The sequence below is a fragment of the Podospora pseudoanserina genome, chromosome 3 (assembly GCF_035222485.1).
Source record: "Podospora pseudoanserina strain CBS 124.78 chromosome 3, whole genome shotgun sequence".
Classification (NCBI taxonomy): Eukaryota; Fungi; Ascomycota; class Sordariomycetes; order Sordariales; family Podosporaceae; genus Podospora; species Podospora pseudoanserina.
Genome location: NC_085922.1, coordinates 1,005,503 through 1,031,928, shown reverse-complemented (window position 1 = coordinate 1,031,928; position 26,426 = coordinate 1,005,503). Strand labels below are relative to the sequence as shown.

General features: G+C 52.6%; 7 protein-coding genes across 7 annotated transcripts; 3 read left to right on the top strand and 4 right to left on the bottom strand.

Moving 5' to 3' along the window:
• Positions 1 to 306: 306 nt before the first annotated feature.
• Positions 307 to 717, bottom strand: QC764_302938 (uncharacterized protein; the record flags this gene model as incomplete). Its single annotated transcript, XM_062945409.1, has 2 exons — positions 307 to 468; positions 544 to 717. The coding sequence occupies 2 exons, from the start codon at positions 715 to 717 to the stop codon at positions 307 to 309; spliced, it is 336 nt and encodes a 111-aa protein (XP_062801383.1).
• A 253-nt stretch (positions 718 to 970) lies between these two features.
• On the top strand, positions 971 to 1,594 carry QC764_302936 (uncharacterized protein; the record flags this gene model as incomplete). Its single annotated transcript, XM_062945408.1, has 2 exons — positions 971 to 1,250; positions 1,476 to 1,594. The coding sequence occupies 2 exons, from the start codon at positions 971 to 973 to the stop codon at positions 1,592 to 1,594; spliced, it is 399 nt and encodes a 132-aa protein (XP_062801382.1).
• A 1,818-nt stretch (positions 1,595 to 3,412) lies between these two features.
• QC764_0049740 (uncharacterized protein) lies at positions 3,413 to 4,761 on the bottom strand. The gene is made up of 2 exons (XM_062940396.1): positions 4,378 to 4,761; positions 3,413 to 4,313 (listed from the first exon to the last, which is right to left on the bottom strand). The coding sequence occupies exons 1-2, from the start codon at positions 4,502 to 4,504 to the stop codon at positions 4,123 to 4,125; spliced, it is 318 nt and encodes a 105-aa protein (XP_062801381.1). The 5' UTR covers positions 4,505 to 4,761; the 3' UTR covers positions 3,413 to 4,122.
• Positions 4,762 to 6,014: 1,253 nt separating this feature from the next.
• QC764_302920 (uncharacterized protein) lies at positions 6,015 to 7,819 on the top strand. The gene is made up of 2 exons (XM_062945407.1): positions 6,015 to 7,456; positions 7,517 to 7,819. The coding sequence occupies exons 1-2, from the start codon at positions 6,638 to 6,640 to the stop codon at positions 7,556 to 7,558; spliced, it is 861 nt and encodes a 286-aa protein (XP_062801380.1). The 5' UTR covers positions 6,015 to 6,637; the 3' UTR covers positions 7,559 to 7,819.
• A 1,271-nt stretch (positions 7,820 to 9,090) lies between these two features.
• Positions 9,091 to 12,891, bottom strand: QC764_302910 (uncharacterized protein). Its single transcript, XM_062945406.1, has 2 exons — positions 11,311 to 12,891; positions 9,091 to 11,251 (listed from the first exon to the last, which is right to left on the bottom strand). Exons 1-2 carry the CDS (start codon positions 12,663 to 12,665, stop codon positions 10,927 to 10,929), a joined length of 1,680 nt encoding a protein of 559 aa, XP_062801379.1. The 5' UTR covers positions 12,666 to 12,891; the 3' UTR covers positions 9,091 to 10,926.
• A 925-nt stretch (positions 12,892 to 13,816) lies between these two features.
• On the top strand, positions 13,817 to 15,347 carry QC764_302900 (uncharacterized protein; the record flags this gene model as incomplete). Its single annotated transcript, XM_062945405.1, is given in 3 exon segments — positions 13,817 to 14,596; positions 14,602 to 14,895; positions 14,954 to 15,347. Coding segments are annotated over 3 exon segments (1,413 nt in total). The 3' UTR covers positions 15,293 to 15,347.
• A 1,697-nt stretch (positions 15,348 to 17,044) lies between these two features.
• Positions 17,045 to 18,701, bottom strand: QC764_0049700 (uncharacterized protein; the record flags this gene model as incomplete). Its single annotated transcript, XM_062940395.1, has 3 exons — positions 18,204 to 18,701; positions 17,787 to 18,130; positions 17,045 to 17,733 (listed from the first exon to the last, which is right to left on the bottom strand). Exons 1-3 carry the CDS (start codon positions 18,488 to 18,490, stop codon positions 17,045 to 17,047), a joined length of 1,320 nt encoding a protein of 439 aa, XP_062801377.1. The 5' UTR covers positions 18,491 to 18,701.
• Between the last annotated feature and the right edge of the window lie 7,725 nt (positions 18,702 to 26,426).

Genomic DNA, 26,426 nt, shown 5'->3' with positions numbered 1-26,426 from the left:
AGTTTTGCGACGGTCCGGTCAGATCGACGGGAAAAATAAAGTCTTTCCAGTCCGAAGATGATGATTAGTATCAGGATGAGGAGTAAAGGGGGTGGAGGGAGACTCACTCAGCCCTAAGCAGTCATGCATCCAAGCCTCGCTCACGGCGCGACCTGTATTCTGCGTCGTGAAGACCCCAACCATGTCACCAACCTGGCGGGTACCGCGCCGGTTTCTCGGGTTGAAGCAGGCCTGGGTCCTGCAGCGAAGCAAATTTCCTTCCCAGAAGTTCCCTGACTCTCCTTTCTGCCGGACTGGGCCGAGAGGTTAGCGAATGCTGTCGGGCGTGTCTCGCCCGCCATCTCCAGTGAGGAACCCGACAAAGGTGTGGATCAGCTCGTGTGCAACGGACAGGGCCATGAGGAACAAGAAGCCTCGGAGCTCGTTGGCGTTGTTCTCTCCGGCTGTGTGGAGTGCGTTGTCGATGATCTGAACGATGGGGTTAGTGGATGCTCGTGCTATTTGTAAAGTTGATAGGTAAGTGGACATAAGGCGAAGACGCACCATTTTGTTTAGTCGGAAAAACACCGCCAAGATGGCGGTGTAGTCGGCTTCTCTAAGCACATTGATCCACTGCAAGCGAATAGTTTCACCTTCGCCTTCTATCTGGTCACTGACGATGACGGTAGGGGGGTCAGCCCGGATTTTGGTGAGGTACCGGTCCACAGACACTACCATGAGCTGACGGTGGAGCGTTCCGTGTTGGAGAGACTAGTTGCTTCTCCAAATGATCGTTCTGTGATCCTGGATTTGACCATAGGTTTTATGTCGTGTTATTTATCTCCTTGTCAAAGACTCTGGGCTAGATTGGTCTGTGTCAAAACGATGCAATAATCAGGCTCTCCCGGCATCGCCGATACTAAACTCTATGCCCTCCTTTGTAGTTCCAACTTCTAACCGAGCCTTCTGTTCTGGAAACTTCAAGAAGATCATGCCCATCCGGGCCACCAGCTCCTCTTCGGCTGCGCCTCCTGCTCCGGGCCCCTCCGCCTGCGCTGCTTGGGCAACGGTGTGTGGTGAGATTCCGGCCTGGTGCCGAAACGAACTGTCTCGCAGCGGGGGAGACTTCAGTCTCCCCGTTTTAGATTTCATCTTCGACCGGGTCATCCAGTACACTCGCGGGGAGGACGCGGACTTCCGAGAAGTTCAAGAGATCACCGCCGAGGAGCGCGAGCTTCTCGATGAGGTGGCCACGACGGTGGCAAAGATGAATAAGTGGCCTCTTTTTCGACATCACCACGGAGTATTTTGTTCCCCTGTACAATGCGTTGTTTCGTAAGCCCACCACTTCCTAGCCGTTGGAGTCGTCTTGTCAAACTGGAGCTACTCCACTATTCTTTCTTTCCTGCCATCTCGACAGACACTGACTACCTGACCTTTTACTTGTAGCACTCGCTTATTACAATCTTTTGCCCCCGTCTGCCCCTGCCCGCCAGCAACCGCCGAGTCCGGTCCGCCCCGACCCGCCGTCTTCCCGTGTCTCCTCGCCTTTCCTGGGTATGACCCGGGAGTTTCTGGAACATCCGAGCAGTCCCTGCAGTCAATGGAGAGGTGATTGCACACTGCAGCATTTTATGATGGGGAATACTGATCTTCCGGCGTTTTGGACTCTACTTGCTTGCACAGTGCGGTGTTTATGATGGGCAATACTGAGAACCGGGCGTTTTTGGACGCAACATCACGAGGCGAGTCAGCGGCATGAAGAATCGCATGTTGGAATGTTCGCTTTCATTTTATCGCATTTCTGATCGGAGGACCAAATCAACCCTTCCGCTTACAGCCCTTCTTCGAGGGGTGCCTCCCTAATCTTGCTGTTCATTCTTACTAGTCGTGACCAGATAGCGTTGGCGAGGCTGTGCACGTGCCACCCCCTTTTCCGTTTTCCTTTTCTAGGCTTGGCGGGCAGCTGAGGTTGATACACTGCCGACACAAGACGCTGTAAGTGTAGAAACCTGTGAAGGGGAAGAGGATATTGGGGTAGATCCCAGGTGATTGGATGCAATAGGAGTAATATCATCGTCAAGGGTGATGTTCCTTTTCGGTGTTGTTTTCGACTAGGTCTTGGCAGGCTCGTTCTCTGCTGTCCACGATATGCTTTCTCTGGAGTAATCGAGGTCTCGTCAGGTATGGTGGGAGTTTGAGTTATTATCCACCTTCAAGCCTGTAGCATCTCAAAATCTATCAGACGTATTTGGAGCCTATTCTGGGAAATCCTCAAGTTTGCCGGCACTCAGAAACTACTACCATGCCTTCTTTATTATGTTTAATTGTTTCCAGTCGAAATGCCTTCCTTTGAGGTATTTCAGAACCCATTCATTGTGCACTTCCGACTTTGGAGGAGGCAACGAAGATGGACAATACTGGTGTTGTCCTTTCTGACCTAACGGGTGTTTGCCGCCCCGTGAAAAGCTCTGTTGTTGTTTATTTGGGATGGGTCGTTTTTTGATGATCCCTCTATGTACTTCTTAACATCCATTCATGCAGACTTTGTAAAGTACCACCTATGTAAGAAGGAGACAGCAGTCTTTGGAGTCATCTTCTATATCACCGGCAAGAGAGTTCCAGTTGAACCAGGCGTCGCTGATGGATTGACTAGCAGCCCGGGCGGGTGCAGATGGAGAGTATCCCAGCTACTTTATCTGCCAGACATGCAAAATCACGGTTTGGGCCAGTGTGGGGGAAACCTCGTTCACCAACTCGAATCCTGGGAGAGTTCTGGGGGGAGGAAGAAGAAGGGCAGGGAAGGGGTGACAGGTGCGAAGAAAGAGGCCGACGAATACAAGATCAAGATCCATATTGAAGATGCGGAGTTATAGAGTATAGGAGATCATTCCGAGATCGGTGATAGATTGGTCAGTTCCTTTTTCTTTTCCTTCTACACTGCCGACATTTCTTTAACGTTGGTGTTCAAGTAGGTCTCTGGTTACCTGGTCCAGGATGGGAATTGGCAGAGCGTCAGAGAGCGCGGAGGGCGGCATCACCACCTTCAACAAAGGGGTATCGGAACGTCCGGTTGTTTCTGTGGGTGCATCGGATGACCTGGACAAAGATGAAAACTAAATTGGGGACAGTGGACCCCCCTGTTGCGAGACGGTTTGTCTTGGCACTAGGCGCGATGAATGCGAGGAGGTTATGGGAAGGATTCGTTGAGTTGGAGAGACAGTGCCGGTGGCTCAGGTTGTGTTGGGCTTTCCCGTGCGAGCAGACCACCAAGCAGTACCACTGGGTCGGTATTGTATCCTGATGCCACGAAGGAAGAAAAGAGGACACAACACTGAGACGAAAGAGCGGGAGATATTGGGGAGGGGAGAATATCAAGCAGTAGGACTAGAAGCATGTGTACTTATCAATGTAAATACCTACAACAAGCTCAGGAACTTGTTCGTCCAGTTCACGGCTGTTTTTCCCATGTGGTGATCACTTCATGCCTGTCGCAAGAGCTCCAACAAAGTTCAGTTCAAATTTTGCCACCAGGCACAAGGAATGCTCAGCTCCCAAGGTCCTACATGTGGTCTTGTCCGGGTATCCATCATCGGATACCATCTCACGAAATCACCACTCCTTCAGGCCTATCTCTACAACCATTTCCCAGAACGCTCCTGTAAAGCTGACTCTTCGATGTAAGTACAACAGCAGACACCACATTTCACTTCAAGGCCTGGCTTCTCGTCCATTTTAGCATACTCCAGGGCCATGCTATCCAGTCAAGTAATTGAGTTTGGAACCCAGCCAATTGATTTGAATCCAGTAGCCGAACTCATGATATGGTCCGACAAAAAGAAGGGATATCTGAAAGAGCGTACAGGGAGATATTTTTGCAGGAAGACCACGCAACCCCCTCCCTAGAGCCCTGGTCGCCATCCTGCCCAAGTGTAACCATTCAATCCTACCCTGCTCTGCTCATCTGGCTGCTCCATTGGGCCTTGCGTAAGAGCACTGCATCGATATCCGGCTCCGAAACCATCGAGACGCAGCTCGATCCACAGCTCGGTGCTGGGATCTCGTCCAGATCCCACATGGATATCGTTCAACCTTCGGCAGCTCTTGTTCATGGAATGCTCAGCTTATAAGGCGGGATCTCGCTCAGTGGGTTTGATCGTCGCGTCTGCACTTATACAGCGAATGTGCTGATGCCATTTTGGGGATATGGAGAGACACGGTAGACATTGTGCTGTAGAATTCGGGGGTGGAGGCGGTCCAGGGCAGGGAGGCAAGAGACCTAGTGGCCCACATGGGCGGACCGTCAGAGCCGCGCAGGGAACCGTTAATCTGGCCTGTTCCATGAGATGATCAGTGGATGTCAAAAGGAATTAAACAGCATGTGGTGGATCAGCTCACCGCCACCGATTTGGCAGATCGGGATCGGAACAGTGGTGGTAATAACCTGAGGCTGTCCATCGGCCGAGGAGATTCCCGCTGTGGTGGACCAGGGAGGAGAGAATAAGTTAAGGGAGAGGAAGCTCATGGGCGCGGATTTATGCTCTGAGTGTTTGGCGTGATGATATGTTACCGGCCGATATGGTGGCCGATGATGATGGGGCCACGGCACGTCCCTTGTTGCTGTGTTTTGCTGTGACCGGCTACCGCCCGCGGCGTCCACGAACGAGACTGGCGGGGGTTTCAGCAGCGTGTTCAAGCACTTCCCAGGGCTTGCCAGCGAAACAACGATGTCGTGCACAAACGGAGGGTGGCGCTGGTGAACGCTAGAGGGTTGGCCAGCAAGTGATCAAGAAACGATTTTGCAGAATCATGAAAAATCCATAAAGGTGATACCTGTGCGTGGGTATATGGTGCAAGGCTACCGGGCTTTTAACCCTACCGGATTCCCAAAAGGCAGGACCCTCCTGTACACCTGCCAACTCTTGAGAGTGAGGGGAAGAGATGTGCTCAGGCCTGGGCCCCCGAAGTCTCTTACACAGGCCGCAGCACCAGGCACCCCACCCCCTTTTCCACCAGCCTTCCCCTGGACTTTTTTAGAAGCACACTTCCTCGTCCGTCAATCACTATCACCATCACCATCACCATCACCACCATCACCACCACTACCACCACCACCACCGAATCAGATCCCCTTTTGCCCGCTGTAAGCGTTTCCCCGGGCCTTGCGCTCTCTACCAATCGCTGATCAGACAATAGCCAGCCCAATCATCAACAAAATGCCCATCTTCGAAACCCGATTTCTTGCAGACCCCGACATGGCAAGGTGGTGGGTGATTGTTGCTGCGAGTACCTGGTTCCTCTACAACAAACGCTGTTTTCTCACCAATATCCTCTTCAACGAGGACTGGACCAGCCTTGAGGGGATGACGCCGGGCGACGAAGACCAGGATCAACCGGCGCTTTGGACCATGCTGGCCTGAGCTTTGGCAAGGTACTCGATATCGAGGGTGGGATGATGCAAGGCAAGGAGAGGAGGACTTGTTCCTGGCTGGCTACCTGTAGGTATGGAAAATCACCCCTAATTTGCACCATGGGGCACTGACTGATCCCCCCTAAGGGGTACCACAGATCACACACGCCCAGAATGATGGCATTTCCCCTGGGCTACAACGAGGCGGCGCATCAGCGGGTATGTATTCTGGCTACAATGATCAGAACGGCGAATAAGTGGACCAGTGACTGACGAGCATGCAGTGGACTGACCTATCCTCGCGGCAAGCTGAACAGAATGTACCGTACCCTGTCATCCCATGGATCTCGCTGTCTCTACAAGCTTGGAACTCCATCGCATATGCGGTACATATACTATTGCTATCAAATGTAACAAGGATCGTTGGCGTCATTACTGGTCACTCGCCTAGGCATATTGTATCCAGTCTTGTGCTTCCTATGTGCCTCGATACAAGTAAGAAACCCGTATGGGTGCACGATTGACCGCGCGTTTCAACTTAAAATGGAGGCTATCATCAAGCTCGGAATCAAGCTGACGATTGGCAGTTCTTCAGGCTGGGACCAAGAATCGCACCGAACCCGGTAAAGCCGACTGAGGTTCAAATGACCTGTAGCATCAGCATGCGCCTCTTTTAGTCCCAAACATCGAGACGTGTTTTGGTGTTACACAAGAGAACGCCCGCTGACTTCAATACGCGCTTCGAGTTCTGACCACACCATTGGGTACCAGGTCAGTAGGTCCCTTCCTTCATAAGCAAATGTTCTTCAATTGGAAGGTCTCGCTTGTTTGACCTAGAAGAATCAACTAGTCGGTGAGCATTGTACGCAAATGCTTGCCGAATCCCGATTCATCGTCGATCACGACGAGATTGTTCCTGGTTTGCACCTCCTCCGCAGTTGGTGAGACGCAACTGACCATGTCTATAGGCTTTTGTTGTCATGGGTTTTCGCAGGACCGAGATCACGACCTAGCTGAGATACCTTGACACACACCGAGATACACCCAAAGAAGCGTTTGTCATCATCCTCACCGTGTTTCGATGGTTCATCGAGTCATGCTACCCTAGACCCAGGTCCACGTTACTGGGATATCGTCCTAGCAACAATGGTACCCTGTACGGGTGTGGGATAGAACCCAACAGCACCAAGCATTTCGCCACAGCGCAAGGCTGATGATGCAAGGCCGAGATGTCCGGTGTTCATTGACATGGAAGGGCGCGAAGGCATCACGAGCCAGCGGCCCTTACTAAGGCCTAGCAGAAGATACAGAAACGGCTTGGATGTTCACCGACATTCAAGCAGTCAACACAAGTATAAAGCCCACCTTCTCAGACAACACTCATCATCATCATCACCATCACCTCCTGCTCAAAACCACCTCCAAGAGTCTTCTTCCCGACCAGATCCCTTTACAATCGCAAAAATGAAGTACACCACCGCCTCCGCCCTCCTCCTTCAAGCGACCACCGCCCTCGCCGGCCCCATCATTGAAGCCCGCCAGCAACCCCGCGCAGTCTTCACCCGCGTCGCGACCCAAACCGGCCAAGGCTGCGAAGGCTCGTTCATCTTCTACGACGACGCCAACCAAATCGCCACAGTCACCTACCCCAACTACGGCGTCACCCTCCCCTCCGGCCCCCGCGAGGAGTCCTGCACCACCACCCTCCAAGTCAGCTTCCCGGTGGGGCAGTGCACAGCCGGCACCGCCCTCGGCACGACAACCGGGACGGTCTACCTCCCCAGCAACGGCATAACAGCCTTCTTCACCGCGCGCGACTACGCCATCCAGCCCACCATCGGGGCCATCACCGACGTCAGCCCCAACGGGCAGTGGACCGGTGCCCGCTCGGCGGAGCCTTACGTTCTCCGGGACAGCATTAGCTATCGGCTCACTCCCCCCAACCCGCAGAACAGCTTGGTCAATTTTACTGTGTTTGGGGACTTGAGCCTGCAGCCGGAGAATGCGGGTGGGGGTTCGTTGACTGCGGAACAGTTTGTTTTCGATATTCGGAATCAGTCTGCTTGTTGTGAGTATTATCCTTCCTTGACTCGTTTGAGCATTCATTGTTGCTGACAGGTAATACAGAAATTTGACTTTAATCATGGCGTTGTGAAGAAACGCCAGTGAAGCCACGAACTAGGAGGCGTTAAATGGAGGCGTGGTGGGTTGGGTAGAGGTAGCTAGGTATGGTGGAACACAAACTTCAGCCACTCGTTACAATTTTCATTTGTTACATATTCTAGACTTCTGTTTTGTTCAGTTCTCTGGATGTTGTCTTTTTGTCCTTCACTCTCTGACAGCACACGCAGTTTGGAGATTAGGTTATCAGTAGGTAGAAATAAACACCCCTTGCGCAAGGTACTCAGGTGGATGATTTTGTTGTGGTGATTCCACTCCCGAACTGCTGTCTGGAACCGGAGTGCTGCATTTTCCCTTAAGACCAAGTCAGAATACAAACCAATCTCGACCTTGAGTGGGGATATGATAGCTCAGACAGACTCAAGCCACTGGCACTACTAGACACCAGTCATTGTTCACTCCCGGAGATTTACACCGCTGTCACAAAAGACAACTCGCCAAGGGCATGCCACACCTAGACATTGATGCAAACAAGCAGACCAAGTTCCAAAGATAGTGTTCTTCCATCCTGTCCATTCTATGGTACAAAACGTGCAACAGAAATAATGTGAATACAAAAGTGAGCAGTTCCAACTCCCCTGGTTCGTCCACGCTCCTTGGGGATCTTCCTCCCCCCCCCCCCCTTTCCATTGGTTTATCCATGCTCCTTTGGAGCCCAGCCCCGTCCTCTTTGTTCCCAACATTGATACACCCTACTTATACTATAGCAATGAGAAAAGTATATACTAAATACATGTAAGAGTAAAATAGGTAAAAGTGAAAAGGAATACAAGATATAAAATGAAAAACAATAAGAGATAAAATGAACATAGTACAGAGGATCGAAAGACCATAATGCAAACCCAATGCAATGCCCATAAAATACACCATACACTGTCCTATTTACCTTACCAACACCTCCACCGTACCCAAAACACCTATCCTCCAAATCACATTACCGGAACGCCATGTCCTTGCCCTATTCCAACTCGCCCCCGCGCGCGTTACATTTCTCTTTGAGCTGCCTCTCCCCACGGCACATGATGCCCTTGGTGTTGACATCCTGCAAGCATTTCGTCCCTTGTCGTCCCAACAAGCCACGGCTGGACACGGATATGCGAGAGCCGGTGGGACGACGACCTGGCCCGTTAAGATCGAGCTGGATGACCGCCACTGTTCACGTGTGGGGGGTGATGCTGGGTTGGATGGGTCGGATAGTACCGGCGAAATCCTCGGGTCTGGCGAGTGGTTGTGGCTGGTGTTGAGCCAGCGGGGGTGACGAGTCGCTTTACCACCCACTGAAGGCCCCAGTCACGCCGTTGATTCTGGGCGCGGGCAAGCACGAAAGCAAAAGTCGGACGGCTGTGTCCGTGAGGGGGAGCAGCTCGCGCAATACCATAGCATGAAGCCGGCGACCCTCTGCCGCCCGCGGCACTCCAGTGGTTCTGAAACATGATTTCGCGACGGAAATGTAGCCGTGATAAGCAGGGTGGCTAGATGAGATAAGACGGTTTTATCTCCTCTATAAGACGAGACCGTGGGATGAGCCGAAGGCCTGGATCCATGGGGTGATAAGATGAGGGTCATCTCATCTCAACTCATTTTCTTAGCTACCCTGGTGACAAGCCACGGCCAACTTCAGCTCGTGTCGAACGTTGGCGCCCATGGGGCCGTTAGCTTGCCTTGTACCACCTGGGAGCGGTAGATGTGAGTGGGTCGGTAAGGATACATCTCGAATAATGAAGAGGAGTAGAAAATGTCCGCAGGCGTACTGGCTGTGAGGACCTTCGAAATGGTCCTGTTGTCGACACCGTGGTGGTACCGACACTGTAACATATATACCACAGGAGCCAGCATTGCTGCAGCTGTTGGATAGCTCAGGCGCCAGTGGTGAAGGGCGGTTTGGGCAGCGGTCACGTCCGTTGTGAGGGACCCTTCGCAAAGACCAACAGATGGAAAGCGAAGGAATTCAGATAATCATTCATGGCACTAATACTGCGCTGGTGGGGTCAGCCTGAACAGTGATTGCTCGACTGTGCCCTGTAATTGCTGCGTGGGTGCTGAAGCAAGGCATGAACTTGAAAACAGGCCGGTAAATCTGTAGTACGATACGCTGCTGCAAAAGTATATTGTGCTGCCCTGGCGGTGGCGAAGTAATGACTATCCCTGTGCTGTCATTGAGCAGATAAAAGAACCAAAGTTGTCGAAGCCGAGGTGAAGGGGAGGCAAGAAGCAGGTTCTGTGTCTCATCTGGCCGCATCTGTCGTGTTCCAGCACTTGGTCGCGACCGACAAGCTCGGTTGGGAAGCAAAAACACTGGACACAAGCAGCCAGAAGTCCTTCTGGCAGCTACTGTTTGACATATTCAGGGCGACAGCGACTGAGCAAGTATCGCCCGGTCCGGTCACTCGAGGCCTTGAATCTCATCAGAAAGCGACAAAAATGTCTAACAGAAAGCGCAAAGGCTCGGGTTAACCTTCGAAGTGGCGCCTTCCGTGACGGTTGTCATAATTGGCCTTGACATGGGATATGGCTGGGGACAGGATTGGGGGGGGGACAAGCCTGCCGGACAAACAAGCCTGGAAGTCCACCCGTCCACCAAACATTGACAAGGCCGATCAACATAGCTTGGACTTCTGACTTCTTGACTGCCGACAGAGAGATTCGAGATTGTTGATGGCAAACGGCATGGTTGCTACGCACGAGCTGAGTGTGCCGTGCCTTCTGAGGCTCCTTGTCGTTGTAGCAAGTGCCATTCTAGACGGCAGTGTGGGTTCACGACAGAGTCGATGGCTGGAATGGCTTGGGCTGGGGCTGAGCGTGTTTAGTCCCATCGACTTTGTGAACAGGCGTGGCCTAGCCAAGCTGTCGGGGCTACCTTCTGGGACAATGTCGGACTAGGTAGTACAGGTTCTGCCTAGCGGAGGAAGGAGCACGTGGCGGCGACAGAGAGGCACTTGATACACATGACAAGGCAAATTTTGTAGCAGCTGCACGGTAACGATGCCAACAGCGATGGTGATATGGAAGTGGTAATGTCGGTGAAAGAGCTGCCGTAGGTCTCGAGGCAAAGTGTCGTGGTGGTCGCCAACCAGAGAGCAGCCTGGAACATTGGCAATGACATAGTCTGACCAACGGTTGAGATCGACCAGGACGGTGGACGTAACCAAGGCTTGAGGTGGCCCGAGGATGGTCTACGGAACCAAGTCAAAAGGGGTCGCCGGAGGAGGAGGATAATGAGAATATTTGCGAATGATGAAAGATGCCGTACGCCAATAATCCAAGCCTCAACGCCTGAAAATGCTGCTGCCCGAATTCGCAGTGAAGATTGTTGCCTCGAGACCGCCTGAACACCATGACTGGCACAAAGCCTGAAGTCAAACAACACCCATGATTAGTCTCTCGATCAGTGCGCCCGCCACGCCACAGCCGACCACGATCCATGTCCACTTATTGTGAATCTGGCCCTTGTCCGGCCAGAAGCTGTTTCGCTCTCGACGGTAGCGGTCGAACTCGATCTTCTTGCTGACGTCCTCAGATGAGTATCGTCTGGTTCGCGTGTACTCGTCGGTCTTGTCGCCGCCGACACATCGAAGGTAGAGGTAGTTCGCCAGAGGGCCAAGCATGGCGATCGGAGTGAGGAGGTCGGACGCATAGAGCATGAGTGGAAACGACAGGTGGACGAGGGCGTCGCCGAGATAGCTGTGAGCACCAACAAAGTCAGTATGAGAAGGTAGTGGTGACAGTGGGTTGGCACTTACTTGGGATGTCTCACAATACCCCAAACCCCTTCCTTGCAAATCTTCTCTTCACGGTTCTCCCTCTCTCTGCTGATGGAAACTCTGCGTCCATTCACTCCTGTCTCGACAGTCCAACCTGGCTGGGTAAACTTGACGCCATTTCCATTTTCTTTCTCCAGACTACCCGCTCGGCTCCTGGTGCCAGGGCCAATTCCAATTCCCTTGCCCATCTTGAATCGGTCCAACTGCCAATCGGCCAAGACTTCCATGCTGAGACCCATAGTAAACAAGCCGACTGACAAGGCCTGAGCCCAGCCCTTCTGTGTGATTGACGTCAGCGACTGCTGGATCACTGCGCCTGAGTAGTATCCCAGTCTGAAAGGTGTGACGACAGGAAGGCTGATGAGGGTCAACCAGCCAATCTCGGGCACAAACTTCTTCCACCAGATCTTGTTCCAGCTGAAGCCATGCTGACGCTTGAGCGACTCGTAGGCGGGCTTGTCACGACCCTTCTCCCTCTTGAGCATCCGGGAGAGCACCCGGTAAAAGAGTCTGCCTCCCCACAGAGTCACTCCAGTCAAAACAAGCTTCTCAGGGCGAGCGAGGGCCTTGTAAGCGGAAAAGAGGGAAACTGGGTGGTGTGCAAATTGATGCCGAAACACGGCGGACCACCATGCGTTGAGGAGGGGACCGAGGGGCCAGATCAGGTCTTTGGCTTCCAAGCGGTTGGTGAGCCGAGCCACAGTGTATGATATGCTTGCAAGAGAGGAGTTCAACGCCAGTGACGGGAGAAGAGTGGAATGCAACAGCAGCCCTGGAGACAGTAGGGAAGTCTTGAGAGTTGTGCTGAAGGTGGGACATGCTGTCCGTGGACGCGATATGGGGTGGAAATCGGAAGGATCGTCAGAGACATAACTATGCCCCCCATATGGGTTGGAAGTTGATCGAATGACCATCTTGTACAAGAGATCGCCGAGTTGGCCGTCCTTTGGGTGGTTGTAGATGATGGCAAGCCGAGAGCCAACTGGAAGAGGTTGGGGCGGTTTGGTCTCTCTTTGCAGTGCTGAGAACTTGGACTGGAGAAGAAATACAGGAAGCATAATAAAGTAGGACTGGAGACACCTATCGGTTAGCAATTTCTCTCTGAAAAGTGGTAGGTAGCGAAGAGTGACGTCGAAATGTACGCATCGACGGGAGCCGGGCACAGGGCCACCGATGACGCCAGTCTCCCGTGTCAAAGAGCCTGAAAGCACGTACCTGTTGATATTGATGGTGGTAATAGGAGATGAGGCAGTTGATGATCGTGTTGATAATGAGGAGATAATTGATGGAACATTTTCCCCGGCTCTCTGCAGCTGGTACAGCTGAAGAGGCATCGCCTGTACGGAGTAAGCCACTTGTGGTGGTGAGTCAAGAATAGATAATAGGATAATACCCGCCCGATGGACGGCGACGATGAGAGGTCAAGAGGTCATTATTGATTTCGAGTTCCCTAGTGGTGCAGGATCCGGTGCTGGCTGCAGAGGAAAAGTCAACCTGTCACGGAGCAGAAGAGCGGAGAAGAAGACTTGGTAAACCAGACAGACCGTGGGTGCACGCCTTCCAATCCCTTCTTCCTCTCGGAGCACCTACCCATCTCGAGCACTGGACCAGGAGATTGCCAGTGGTGCGATTACTTGTACGGTCTGGAAAGGTGTGCGGTCCTGCCCACTGAACCTAGGTCCACAGCATCGCAAGCGGGCTTGTCCTTTTACTGGACCCATGATCGCCCCGAACCTTCCAGGTTGCTCTGCCTGTGTACCTGCTCCGTCCTGCACCGCACGAGGGAAGAATCACCGCCTCGTCAGAATCGCCGATGGGTTGGCCACTTTTCCTCAAGTATCTCTCAACAATGTATACCAATCTGGTACAAGACGGCATGCCATACAGCTATCTGTGATGAGACGTCTCTCTGTGCCGATTTTCTATACTCTAGGAGCCTTCCCAGCACCCACGCTCTGTTACCAAGGTACCACAGCTTTCCATCCCGGCAGGCTTACAGTCTAGACCAGAGCTTCTAGTACTGTATGGGCATGTTGTAGGCTCAGACACCATGGGAGGTTGACGGGATAGATCTGTCTATCCGCCACCTAGCAAACGAGTGCCCTTACCGTCAAATTCGCCAGTGTGGTACAACAAAGATGTTGTGGTACCACGTCGGGGGCTTCAGCTCCCTCTGGCGATGTTGGTTCGATAGGTCGCTGCACCATGCTGTCCGATTGGTTGCTTATGCTCTGTGATAACAGCCGTGGCCGTCGGGCTTGGCTTGGCCCAGTATCCAACACGATATTGGTTCTGCTGGTTCGTCGTACTGCTTCAGCTTACCCCTCTTTGAACACCCAGGGAGATCAAACTGGCAACTGACCTTTGTTCATCCTAGATAGTACTTACTCCCACCAGCTCCTGGTCAAAAGCCCTGTGTCGATCGAAGCCAGCGCGAGTTCCCGAGAATATTCCCTGAATATCAGACGGTGAGAGCGACGTCGCCATGGAGACAATCACACCTTGGCCGCTTGTGGCCGCCATCGTCGGTGGACTCTGCTGGATGGCTACCACCGTCATCTGGCGTCTTTACTTCCACCCACTGTCCAGGTTTCCCGGTCCCAAGTTGACAGCCGTAACACCCTGGTACGAGTTCTACTGGAACGTGGTCAAAAAAGGACAGTTCATGTGGAGGGTGGAAGAAATGCATCAAAGATACGGTCCAATCGTCCGAATCAATCCCCACGAGCTACACATTCTGGATCCAGACTTCTACGACGAGCTCTACGGATGTGGCGTCAACTCGAAGCGCAAGCTCGACAAGTACGAATGGTGGACGAGACTGGCTGTCGCTAGCAGTTCCACCTTTACGACCGTGCCACACGACCTACATCGACTTCGTCGGGCAGCCCTGAATCCCTTCTTCTCTGTGGCATCCGTCACCAAGCTGGAGCCGTTGATCAAGTCCAAAGTGGAAAAGCTTTCCGCTAGATTGGACAAGATTGCCCAGACGGGGGAGGTCTTCCGCCTTGATGCCGCACTCATGGCGCTGACCATGGACGTGATCTGCGACTACAGCTTTGGGCGCGACAGAAAGTACCTCGACAAGCCTGACTTCGAACTGCAGTTCAAGGAGGCCGTCGTCGGTGCGACGGGGGGCTGCTTTCTGATGATGCAGTTCCCTTGGATCCCGTCGTTGATGGAGCGGATCCCCCAATCCATCGTCAAAAGGACGAGTCCAGGCGTGGCTTACATGCTCGCCCGGCAAGAGGACATGATCAAGCAGGTCAGCCCGATACTTGCGGGGACCGAAGGAGAGAAGTCCGGCGCCCGTTCGATTTCCACGCTTTGCGTGACAACGAGAATTTGCCACCGAGCGAGAGGACGTTGAAGCGAATGTGCGACGAGGCTACACTGTTGACTGGTGCTGGATCTGAGACTACAGGTCAGACGCTAACAAGGATGTTCTTCTACTTGAAGCACGTTCCGGACGCGTTGGAGCGATTCAGAGAAGAGTTGGATGTGGCCATACCAAGCGAGCAGGATATCCCTTCTTGGAGCACGTTGCAACAGCTTCCATATCTGGTGAGATTGCAGATCTCTCTCCCCTTCAGCAATACCTGCTAACCTCCCCGAACAACAGACAGCGGTAATCAAAGAGGCACTCCGGCTCTCCTACGGTATCACCACAAGGTTTCCTCGAGTCGCACATGAAGACATCATCTACAAGCAATATGTCATTCCTGCCGGTACCCCAGTTTCGCAGACTGGGTACTTTATCCTAATGGACCCGACCGTTTTTCCTGAGCCGCATGTCTTTAAACCGGAGCGCTGGTTAGACTCAGGGAAGAGATTGGACAGATACCTGGTACCGTTTGGGAAGGGGTCGAGAGCTTGTCTTGGAATCAGGTACGGGTCGACTTCGCACTTCGTGCTGGAATCCACGACTGACACATGCTGTTTTCAGTCTAGCCTATGCTGAAATGTTCTTCCCGGTCAAGGGAAATGTATTGCCGCTTTTGGACTTGGGTGGGGTATAGTTAGGAGCAGCACTGCCTCTTCCACCCTACCCCCCTGTCAATTTCAGCTTGGAAAAAATGTGTTTGATTTCGAAATGTCCAAATTAACCAGCTTACGTTCGAATACCTAATTTGCAAATTAAGGTAAAGGTGTCACGGGCAGGACAGGTTGACATATTAATGACAGTAATATTCAGCTAAGCTACAGTCTGGGCTCTATTCCGTCGGGTACGGGCAGGCTCTAATGTCAAGACGTAGCTCAAAGAGCTACAAACAGGTCTCGCAGCAGCGAGATGCGAAGTCATTCAAGTGGCATTGGCCCGTGCTCTGCATGTGCCAAGCTCCATCACTGGATCAACGACGGTCACGATGCAACCGCCCTGACAGTGGGACTCCAGCTCGGATGCTGATTTTCTGTGTCTTTTGGCCGTCAAAGGAGAGTGTGGCTTTTCGGTCCGTCAGCCAGTTCCTCACCCAATATACAAGCCACTGTGGGAAGCCCAGGTCTCGGAGAGTTGCGAGTAGTCGGATGTAATTCACTCTGTCGAAAGCACCTGTGAGATCGAGCTGTAGCAGTGTGGCTGTGGCTCGCTGTCTCCAGGCCTCTCTAACTTGAGCTGTTACCAGTCGTATTGCCAGGTCTGGGATGGTATTTAATATACCAGTATATTCAGAATAAATACTAACATAATTTTTGACTAGCGGGGAGTGTGCCTTCTGGACTACCGCGGAGCAAAGCGAAGATGGGCCACCCACCCGCGTCAACCCCTGCAGACGCAGAACAGACGCACGCCCTAGTTGAACTCATCCAAGAGCTCAAGCAACTCGTCCAATCGCAAACAATGGCTCTTCAACCCAAACCCCACCCCGAGCCAGAACCCCCTTTCGAACCCGAACTACGCATCTTGAAATGGCTTCAAGGACTCAGGCCTACCTTCGTCGCCCTCTTCGGCTTTGGCGGCCAAAATACCTTCACCGTCATCCCACCATCATCAAAGACAAAATCGTCCCCTGGACTGGACCGCCGCCCACGTCCGCACCTTCTTCTCCCTCGCCTGGATGTTCTTTATTCTTGGCTTCGGGCTATCCTGCGCCATGGCTTTTACACACGCCTGTGGCGGGTATGCCTTTGCTAGGGCTTCCAAATTGAGACGGTATGAAATGGTGGTCAACTCGCTGTGCGCGGTCTTGGAGCTCTTTGCCGCTCTGGCTTTCTTCTTGGCGCTCGTTATGGTTACGTATACACCAGTTGTGGGGTGGATTGTTCTCGGGGCTGCGTGTCATGTTGTGGTGCTTGCGGTTGGTGTATACGTTATTGATACTTGGTTGTAAGTTTGCTTTCTTCCAACACATGAGTTGCGTCTTTCGGTTTGGCTGACCTCGATGAGTTGCTCCTTCTGGCGGACCATTTTTGGGCTCCCCCCGATGGATCGCACGTCGCATATGTGGCAATAAAATGCCCCTTTGGCTTCTTCATGAATGATGTGCACGATCACAGTGACGGTTTGGAGTCGGTTGACGTAGGTGAAGGGTGTTTCTAAAAAAAGCCCATTGAGGAAGAAATCTGCAATCAAGTCCTCCCAATGAATGCACGTCGGCGAATCTGAGGTCCGCTGTTCTCATTCTGCTTCCTTGCAGTGATATCCAGAATCTTGGCTGTAGCCTGCAATGTATCGACTGCATCCCCGCACTCCCCTTCGCTCGTCTCCTGCGTGCTATTGCATGGCGCCCAACCAAGGATGCCTCAACAAATCCTCGGTCGACAATCGATCAGCCGGGTTGATCTTCATGATAGCCCTGAGAAAGGAGGCGAATTCTTTCCTGTCGTCATCCCTAAGCCCAGGCATGAACGCCTCTGATTCCAATGGCGACCTGCCAAGCGGGCCGATGCCCTTGGGTCTCCCTTCGTCGTCAAAGATGTCCCGAACGATATTCTGATCTCCCTTTTCTAGAAGCTCCTTCGGAAAGGGCCCAAATAGGTCCACGATCTCGGCAATGTGCGTCTTGGGCTCGTAATGCCAATCAGGTGGAACCCTACCGGAAAACATGCGAACGGCGAGGTAAAGCTCAAGCAGAAGAGCCCCGAGGTTCCACCAGTCAACTGTTGCATCCCATGGGGCCTTGATGAGAACTTCTGGGGCCCGTAGGGTCACGGGTTGGATATTCTCAGTGAGGTGCTTCGTAGCCCAGCTGGATACACCCCAGTCGCCTAGAGCAATGTCAAACTGGTCGACATTTCTTGAATCCTCTTGGGTGAAGTAGAACTGACGTAGCGGGATGGACCGAATGGGTGTGTATGCTTCTTCGGTCCTATCTTGCTTGGGAATTGGGGCTTGGACGAGATAGCCGGACTCTATCTGGGAAGTGTCCCGAAATTTGACAAAGATGTTGTCCGGCTTGATGTCTTCAAGGTTGTTAGCCATACCTTTCTCGTGTACAGTGGGTATATGAACTCACCTGTGTGGATGACATCGCAGCCATGGGCATAGTCAAGGGCCAGCAGCAGCTGGATCGTGAACCTATGGATGACAGGGTAGGGGAGTTGGTTGTCTTTAAACCAGGCGCCAAAACTCCGCAAAGTCTCCCCCATGAGCTCGAAAACGAGGCAAACATGAGTTCCGTTGGGGCCTTGGTGCTCAAAATCATCGACAATGTGGCATATGTAGGCGTAGCCAAGCTCATCTTTATCTCCACCATCGCGCAGGTGTTTGAGGATCTCCTTCTCAAAAATTGGGTGGTCTTCAGCGTAGGATTCTGCACTCAGTACCTTGAGAGCGCGAAATCTATGCTCGCCGCCCTCTCTGAAGTATCGGCTGCAGATCAGTGGGCTTCTTGCTGTCTGGAGATACTTTGGGATGTGCGCGATTGACTCACGGTTTCGTCAAGTCCCTAACAAGCCAAACGGTCGAGTACACACCGTAGCCGATTTTACTCAAGACCTTGTATTTCTCGGCATAGATATCGCCGATGTACACTGGATGAAATCTGCCTGGTCTGTACGAGTCTCTACCCTCCTCAATGTTGCTTTCAGTACTGGAAATGTCGCTTTCAGTACTGGACAAAGGTGCGAGGGGGCGGGCGGCCTCCGGTTCCGGCGACGTTCTTTGCGGGCCGGTATCTCCAGGGGTGGCATGATTCTCGGCAGCGGCGGTGGTGGGCATGATGAGACTCTGCAAGCAAAAATGGTTGTCGAGGAAACGGGCAGCGGTGGACGAAAATGCTGGCGGTGGTTCAGGTTGTTTCCTAGTTGCTGGAATTGGGAGAGTGGGCAGCGAGAGCTGCCTTAGGTATGTTTGCCCAGCTGCTGAGTCAGCTCTGTGCGCGCTACCAACAAGCCAATGGCCGGCTGTATTCAACAAAAAGGACAGCGTGAATTCGGAGTTCCCAGGTTGTTTGTCAGAACGCTGCCGCTGAAGCGCCAGGAGCGACCCTCATTTTGGACCGGGCGCTAAAATACCACTCTCAGCTCAGTTGGAAACAGTCTGGCTGAGTCTGGCTGGCGCAGGAGGGCGCACGGTGCGATCGAGGTGCACACACGGCCTTGCATTGTGACAATGCACGCTGAGTCCAACAACTCTCACCACCTTCCCGGCCACCGAGTTTTGGCTGGCTGCTATCATCTGGGCAAGTTCTGAAGATGAGGTTGAGCCCCATGGCCGGCGGAAACTCGCGACGGCACTCTCTTCAGCTCAGCGCCTAAACTCACCGGGATTGTTGCGTGATATTGACATGCCATTTTCAAACAGAAATGAAATAATTAGACACATATCACAGGGGAGACTTTATACATATACAAGAGAGGATAGCACCGCACAGTATGGGCTTCATGACAAGTTCTCAATCACTTCCTTTGCTGCAGTCAGACCTGCCGGTTCGGATTTGAAGCACCTCTTCTTAATAATATTGACCCCCTTTCTTCAATAAACCCTATCTATCATTAGCTACCTGTTGACCGGGGGTATCTCCAAAAGCATACGCCATGGGACACATCACAGATGCAAGCGGCGTCAGCTTTACCAATCCTCTCAAGAGGACACCATCAGCCGAGCAAGCGGTCATGACGTATGCGAGAAACGACTCTCGGCCCATTACGTTTGGTCTGGTGAAAGGTACTCCTGCCTGGAAGTATGTTGCCCATTCCTCTCTGATATCACAGCCTTCTGGTGTTCCGAGAGTCCCACTAACATCTGGTTTCCTTGCAGAGGAGACGAGACCTGGCATACGGGTGGAACTGACCCGAATGCCCCGGAGCACCTCACCGTCGAGTTGAAGGGCCAGGTGGCACAAGCTCTCCTGACTGGGTGGTCTAGGTCCCACTGCCAAGATATTAATTGCTTAACAGTGGGCCTCTCGCTGTCTAATTCAACACACCCCCCAGCCAACGCCCTGCGAAGGGTCGTTTGGGTGCCTCTATTCCAGATTGATGCTCTTCTTTCCACTCCTTTTCCTCATTTGTTCACCCGTGTCATTCCGTCACGTCCATTGCTTGTGGGCCGTACTCACCATCACCCTGATCCTCCTGTACCTCGATTTCCATGCCGTCCGCAAGCATTGGCTCCTTGAGTTCCCTTGAACTGTCTCCTTCATTCGCTCCAAACCAATCTCCCAACGGCTCCAAGTCCATTTCCTTCAACCTTCTTTCCTTCAAAAGATCCTTCACATCCTGTACTCCCACAAGGCACCTGAACTGCGTAAACTTTTCCTCCGTGAGGGCCTTCGTCAAACCACCGGCCAACATCTCTCCTGTAGCCTTATATTCCACAGATATTTCCTTCCTTTGTTGCTTTTCTCGCAACCAGTGGCTGTGGATGTCGACGTGCCTCAACTTGGTTTGTAGGGTGTTGATGTCTGCTGTGATAAGTCGAATGGTTTGGGCGTTGTCACACCACACTTGTATTCCACCTTGCTCATCTAACTCCACGCCTAACTCTCGTATCAGCCGGATCTCGTACATGGCTTCCTTGGTGGCTTGTGACAAGGCCAAAAGCTCTGCTTCCGTGGTTGAAGTGGTGACAGTATCTTGCTTGTTCGCTCTCCAGCCAATCACTCCACCGAACAGTCGCATGACGTAGGCTTGTGAACTTTTTCTGACGGTCACGTCATCGGCAAAGGAGGCATCGGAGAAGACTTCAAACTTGTCTCCACCCCCCAGCTTCAGCGCGTAGGTCTTGGTGGCAAGAAGGTAGGAAAGGACTCTCTCTGCGGCTTCTTGGTGTGTGTTGTTGGGGTTCATGTTGAAACTGGCTAGCTTGGAAACCGCAAAGGCGATATCTGGTCTACTGATGACTGCATAAAGGAGAGATCCCACGAGCTTCTGATATTTGACTCTGGCTGTGTAGGTGGCGAAACCCTCGTTGGCGACTAACTTGTGCTCTGTGACCATCGGCGTTTTTGGTGTTCGTTTGGGTGGATTGGCGATAAATCGTGAAAGCTTGCCAATATACTCGGACTGTGAAAGCCAAGCTAATCTGTTCTTCCGGTCTCTCAGGACTTCCATGCCCAGGAACCATTGAAGCATTTCACCACCTTGCAGTGCGAACTCCTTTTTGAGTCCCTCGACCAGTTCGTCCACCAGGTGGCGTGTCTTGGCCGGGAACGTGATGGCAATATCATCCACATAAAAGAAGATGATCACTCCGTTCTTCATATAGCAACAGGGCTCGTGTGGCACGGCCACGTAGCCGAGTGATGAGAGGACGCTTGTGAAGTTCTTTTGCCACAGTAGTGGAGACTCCTTTAAGCCGTACAAAGCCTTCAACAAAAGCACCTTACCTGGTGTTCTCCCTGCTCCTACTGGGATCCTCATGAATATGGCGTATGGAAGGTCGGTGTGGACGAAGGCGTTGACAACATCGTATTGTATCATCTCTAAGTCGAAGCGGGCGGCGAGGGAGACCAAGGTACGGAACGACTTACCAGCCAACGTGGCGGCGTAGGTGTTTTCCATTACCGTACTTGCTTGCTGATCTCCCCGCACAACCAACCTGGCTTTGGCTTTCTGGAGGATACCATGCTTGTTAAACTTGTAGGTGAACACCCGTCTTCTGGCAGGCTCCCTTCGCCGACGCCACTCCCAACCCTGCCGTCGGTGTCCTCACCAAGCGCCGCAACCATTGCGGTGCCTCCACTTTCGAGAACCGCGGCTCGGGTGGCTCCCCCTTTGTGAGGGATTGCGAGCAGATCATCCGTAACTTGAGCGGTGACGGCTCGTGGCCGCTGTCTTTTGAGGCTCATAGGGAGATTGCTAGTTATGGCTCTTGGTGCGCCCCCCCTCCCATCCCCAGACGGAAAGAGTTACATTGACTGAATTGATAATACACAGCCACTTCGGTATTGAATGGGGCCAGCTCCACCGCGGCACTGTCTTGGTTGGCACTTCGGACGTCAAGGATCTCATCCGCGACTCCATCAGCAAGTTCCGCCGCAACGATGGCAGAGTTGGCTCTCGCGGCATCATGCCCTGCGGTCAGGATGAGATTGCTATTGTTTGGGGTCTTTATTAGAGAGCTATGGGTGTCTGATGCATCCTTGGAGGGATTGAGAGCCGCTGATGGGTTCCTGTTGGATCGATTTTAAACTGGTGTTGTTCGTTTCTTAAGGGGTTTCAGTGCAGGTAATTAGAGTATTTTCCGTGGAAGGGAATTAGTGTGCTTGGTGTAATTAGGGACGGTAGAATACATATTGTGTGTGCTTTGCATCTCTCTCTCTCTCTCTCATGAATGACTCAAACATCCGCAAAATGAACCACACTGCTGTTGCTGGCATTGGCAGTCGATGGCGGCGGAACAACCCTCCTCGACCTCGCGACGATGGCCATTGGGTTGATGTTCCGGTGGATGATCTTGTTTTTGTCGATGAACGACAGCGCAGATAATACTTGATCGATGAAGTCTCCCAGCCCTGGGGGGCTCTTCCACTCATTCGGATTTGCGTTTGTAGCGGTTTCTCCGCTCCGGGTGGAAGAGGCGCAACCAGCCCGGGGATCTTCCCAAACGCCACTGGAGCAGAGCGCCCTTTGGGAAGCAGCGTCCCAACACTTTTGCTCCCACAGCGGATGGAAGATCTGCACAGGGCGGCCTTTGATCCATCCCTGATGGTGCTCCAGCCGAATGACATTTGGATGACGGAGCTTGGCGAGCTTCTCGACTTCATTCCGAATTATTTTTTTCCAGTTCTCGTCTTTTTCCTTGCCCGGAGTGGGATTTCTCGCACACCCTTACCGCCCAGAGACTCCCATTCGCCAAATCGAGGGACTTGTAGATCTTGGTGGACGGGTTGGTGGTGATGGCAGAGATGATCGAGTAGTGGTGCACCTGCCGGATGGGCTTTCCGTCGAGATCCTTAGGCACGATGGGTGTGTTCCGCGTGGTCTTCTCGTACATATCCGACCGGAGCTTCTGATCGCGGGGCTCGATGAGGTGGGAGTTGAACTGACCGTTCGTGGCGGGCTTGGTGTGAATCGCGCGGAGGTCCACGCGGGTAGCGTCAGGGTGCTCGGAGATGCCGTCGCCCCAGACGAGGGCGAACTCTATCTTGGAGCCGATGACGAGGGTGGTGTGCCTGCGGTTGAAGGGCAGGACGTGGCGGCGGGGGTCGCTTTGGAGGCAGTATTTTTCGGGGAGGTCGGCCTTTTGTTGGCGGGGTCGTACATGTCGAGGTGGGTGGGGTGGCCGCTGGTTGCGTCCTCGACGAGGAGCTCGCCGCTGGGGGCTACTTTGAACCAGCACTGGACGGAGGGGAAGCCGGGGTCTTTGAGGATGATGTCGTTAACGCTGGCGAGTCGGCCGATGGAGGTGGGACATTCTTCGAACTTGGACTTGTGGCCGACTCGGACGACGAGGTAGGATCTGCCGTGGGAGGTGACGGGGAACTGGTAATTGGGGTTGTCTTGGACGATTTTGTCGGCCTCGCGGTTGAAAGGTCGAAGTGAGAAGAGAATGCTAACGGGATCCATGATGATATGTTTCTTGAGATGAAGCAGCTGTGAGTGAATGACAAAAGGAAAGGGGAAAAGCTAAGGATGGTCAACTGCCGCGGCCTGCGCGATGAATGTGTTGGAAGCCAGCTTTGCCAGACAGCATGATCCAGATGGTAAGCCTGATATTATTATATCTACAATCATACAGGGGTTTCTAATAGAATGATCATGACAGTTTGGACCAACCAGTGAGTTGATATTATTTTCAGTGTCTCGTTGACCGTCAAAGACCATCTTATGCAAGCCTCTTGGTTTCTTCTCCGTAAGATGCTACCACCCCAACCGCCTCATGAGACAGGCCTATCAGTGAGAGGCATACATTTTGGACAGTGCGAACAAGGTGTTTCAGCACTTGATAGAAGCCTTCGCGGAATGACAGTTGTTGATTTTGAGCGGGTCGATGATGCAGGTATACGGCAAAGTATGCCGTTTCCGTATTATACCCCTTGAAACAAGACAGTGGCTGCAGCCAACTCGCGAGCTCCTTGGCAGTCAGATTGAAGTGATAGAGAGCAAAGCTCCATCAGACACTTACGTGCCTATTGAGAGCCATTTCTTCCGGGTCCAATGAATGCTGGCCAATTAATGATCGACAAATTCCTGGGTCGCTAAGAAAGCATAAAAGATACAGTTTGAGGTATAGTACCTTATTTTTTCACATTCACTTCGATCGGCCTCAGGCTTCTGGTCATCCTTAAAATGCATTTAAAAACAAGTGCCGGAATGCCATTCACGAGTCTGTTTTTGGGCAAATTATTTTACATACGATCATACCCAGTTGAAAGTACGGGATCCCGTCTGCTCTCCCCTGGTCAAACAGCTGAGGGCCAGACCAGTACTCAAGTCGGTGACGATTGGGGAATCCCTGGTGTTGTATGTTTTTGTTTTTTATTGTTGTACGCTCTTTACACTACTATATCTGGCCAGAACCCTAATCCTTCTTCGTATTTAGCCACGTTATGCGGCCCAGGTCACCACGACTCCAGTACCCACTACCCCCTTGCTGCCAGATTTTAGGCCTTTCACGAAACGACTCCTTCATTTCCTCGTATTCTTCCTCCGTATCCCTACCCACTGCTGTGTTGATATATTGTACTCTGCAGACGAGAGGTAATTGATCGAGGACTCCCCGAAGTCAACGTCGTGGGCGAGAACCTCGCGAGAAGCTATTGAAGGTGTCAGCGCACGTGGGCATTTTGATTTGTGGTCGTTCAGAATCCAACGCACCTTCGGCAAACCTTGCTTCAAAGTACTCGTATACAGCAGCTATCTGCTTATTCTCCCAAGGCGGATATCTAGAAAAAGAACTGTCTGTCTACACTCTCCAGTTGGGGTTCCCGAGGGAGCATATAGAACAGTTCGAGCCTGTAGAATGCTCGGCAAAATCGGAAGTACTCTAGAGGTGAGAGTCCTATCCTGGCTGATGTACTATGGGATGAAAGACGGTCCAAACCAGCCTTGGCAAAGTCGGTTGCAAACGTGTGAACTGCGTCGTGGGCCCGACTCATCTTTTGGAGCATGGTCCTTGGCAGAGATGACAGCCAGACAGCGAGAAACGACGGATGGCTATCCAGTTCGTCAAGCAAGCTGAGGACTGAGCTGGTGACGGGGGGACGGGCCAGAAGCTTGGCTTCCATCAAAGCAACTGCGTGTGGAAGGAGGGCCGGGGTGATTTGGCGACGGAGAATCGACGCCTCAATGCCATGGCTTTCCTTGTATGATGTGTAGAAATGGCGACATGTAAGGAGAGCAGGGGGGAGAGATTTGAGATGGTCGAGGTTTGCCAGAATGGCTCCTACGATCTCGCAGGGCAGTCGCTGGATTGAGGGTCCGGGCATAGTTGCAGATGAGAAACGCGACGCGCTGTCCTGAGCAGCAATAATTGAGATATGAGTAGTGTAAGAAAATGCTGAAGGACAAGTCGAAAGTAGGCGCAACGCCGCGATGGTATTGTTTGCGACGGAAAGCTTTCCAGGTCTTGTCAAGTTAACTACCTAGGACCGGAGTTGGGTTGGATATTGGAGGAAAGGGTGGGGGCTGAGTCACCAGGTGACAGACTGCACGCCTCGAGTGGCTGCAACCTCGAGTGGCTGGACGCTTCGAGCAGCTGCATCCTTCAGGTTTGTCAGAGTAAAAGACAGGAGGGGTTGGAACCAACGACACCGCCTATTTATGGCACCAAGTCAGGAGCTCCTTTGAAGATAAATGGCCCACTTTGAAGCGGAGTTGGAGAGGGTACAGACCCAGTAGGTAGGTACATACAGAGAGTTCCGGTTTTTCTGTGATAAGACTGGTGGTGTTGAGGGTTAAAGAGGGTGTGCAATGCATCCAGACGGTACCTTCAGACCCAGGATTGGGCGGGTGGGTTCCGACAGCAACAAAAGCTCACCCTACCCAGCACCCCACGAGGTAAGCGCAAAGGCAAGGAATGATTGGGACCATCTGGCCTGTTTCAAAGAAATCGAGGCTCTGCTCTCTTGGCGGTTTGCCCGGCCGACTCAGAAAAAATAACAGCACAGAGGGCCATGCAGATTGCGGCCCTCCGTGAATCAAACCATTGGCTATGTACTCAGTAATGGTGTATCACATTGGTCACTGACTGGGCAGTTCACACAGCCCTGGTAAAGAAATGGTGTGCCAATCACACTTCACCACAGAAGGACGGCCGACATGGAGGCAGTATACAAGAAGCCCAAAGGTCTTTAGACTACGTCCTTTGACACAGAATTAGTCCCGTTATCATCTCTCCCGTCTCCTCGTCGCCTTCACACGCTGCGTTCCCAAAATGACTACACCGCCAGACCCGAATCAAGTGGCTGACCTACAACGAAGGTTCAGTGGCCTTGACGATAAGCTTCGACCTCTTTGGGGTTAATTACAGTCTCTGTGGGAAGAAGCAAAGGCAGTATGATGACCGGGTCGAACGGGAGCGAACGGCCGTCAAGAATGAGCACCGGCGCTGTCACGGCACTGGCGTGCCTGACCATACATATACCCATTGAGTGATCCAAGTCGGTAACTTGGATTGCTTGTAGCGTTTGATAGCAATCATAGCAGTGTGGTGCAGTGGGTCCGCTCTGCCGTGACAGGCGCAACCCTGTCTCAACGGTGACTCGCCG

Excerpts from the sequence above, each read along its gene's own strand:
- QC764_0049740 (XM_062940396.1), bottom strand. The coding sequence starts at position 4,504 with ATGAGCTTCCTCTCCCTTAACTTATTCTCTCCTCCCTGGTCCACCACA. Across the intron at positions 4,314-4,377 it reads GATCTGCCAAATCGGTGGCG|GCCAGATTAACGGTTCCCTG; the intron begins GTGAGCTGATCC and ends CTCATGGAACAG.
- QC764_302920 (XM_062945407.1), top strand. The coding sequence starts at position 6,638 with ATGGAAGGGCGCGAAGGCATCACGAGCCAGCGGCCCTTACTAAGGCCT. Across the intron at positions 7,457-7,516 it reads TTCGGAATCAGTCTGCTTGT|AAATTTGACTTTAATCATGG; the intron begins TGTGAGTATTAT and ends CAGGTAATACAG.
- QC764_302910 (XM_062945406.1), bottom strand. The coding sequence starts at position 12,665 with ATGCCTCTTCAGCTGTACCAGCTGCAGAGAGCCGGGGAAAATGTTCCA. Across the intron at positions 11,252-11,310 it reads GGTATTGTGAGACATCCCAA|CTATCTCGGCGACGCCCTCG; the intron begins GTAAGTGCCAAC and ends TGGTGCTCACAG.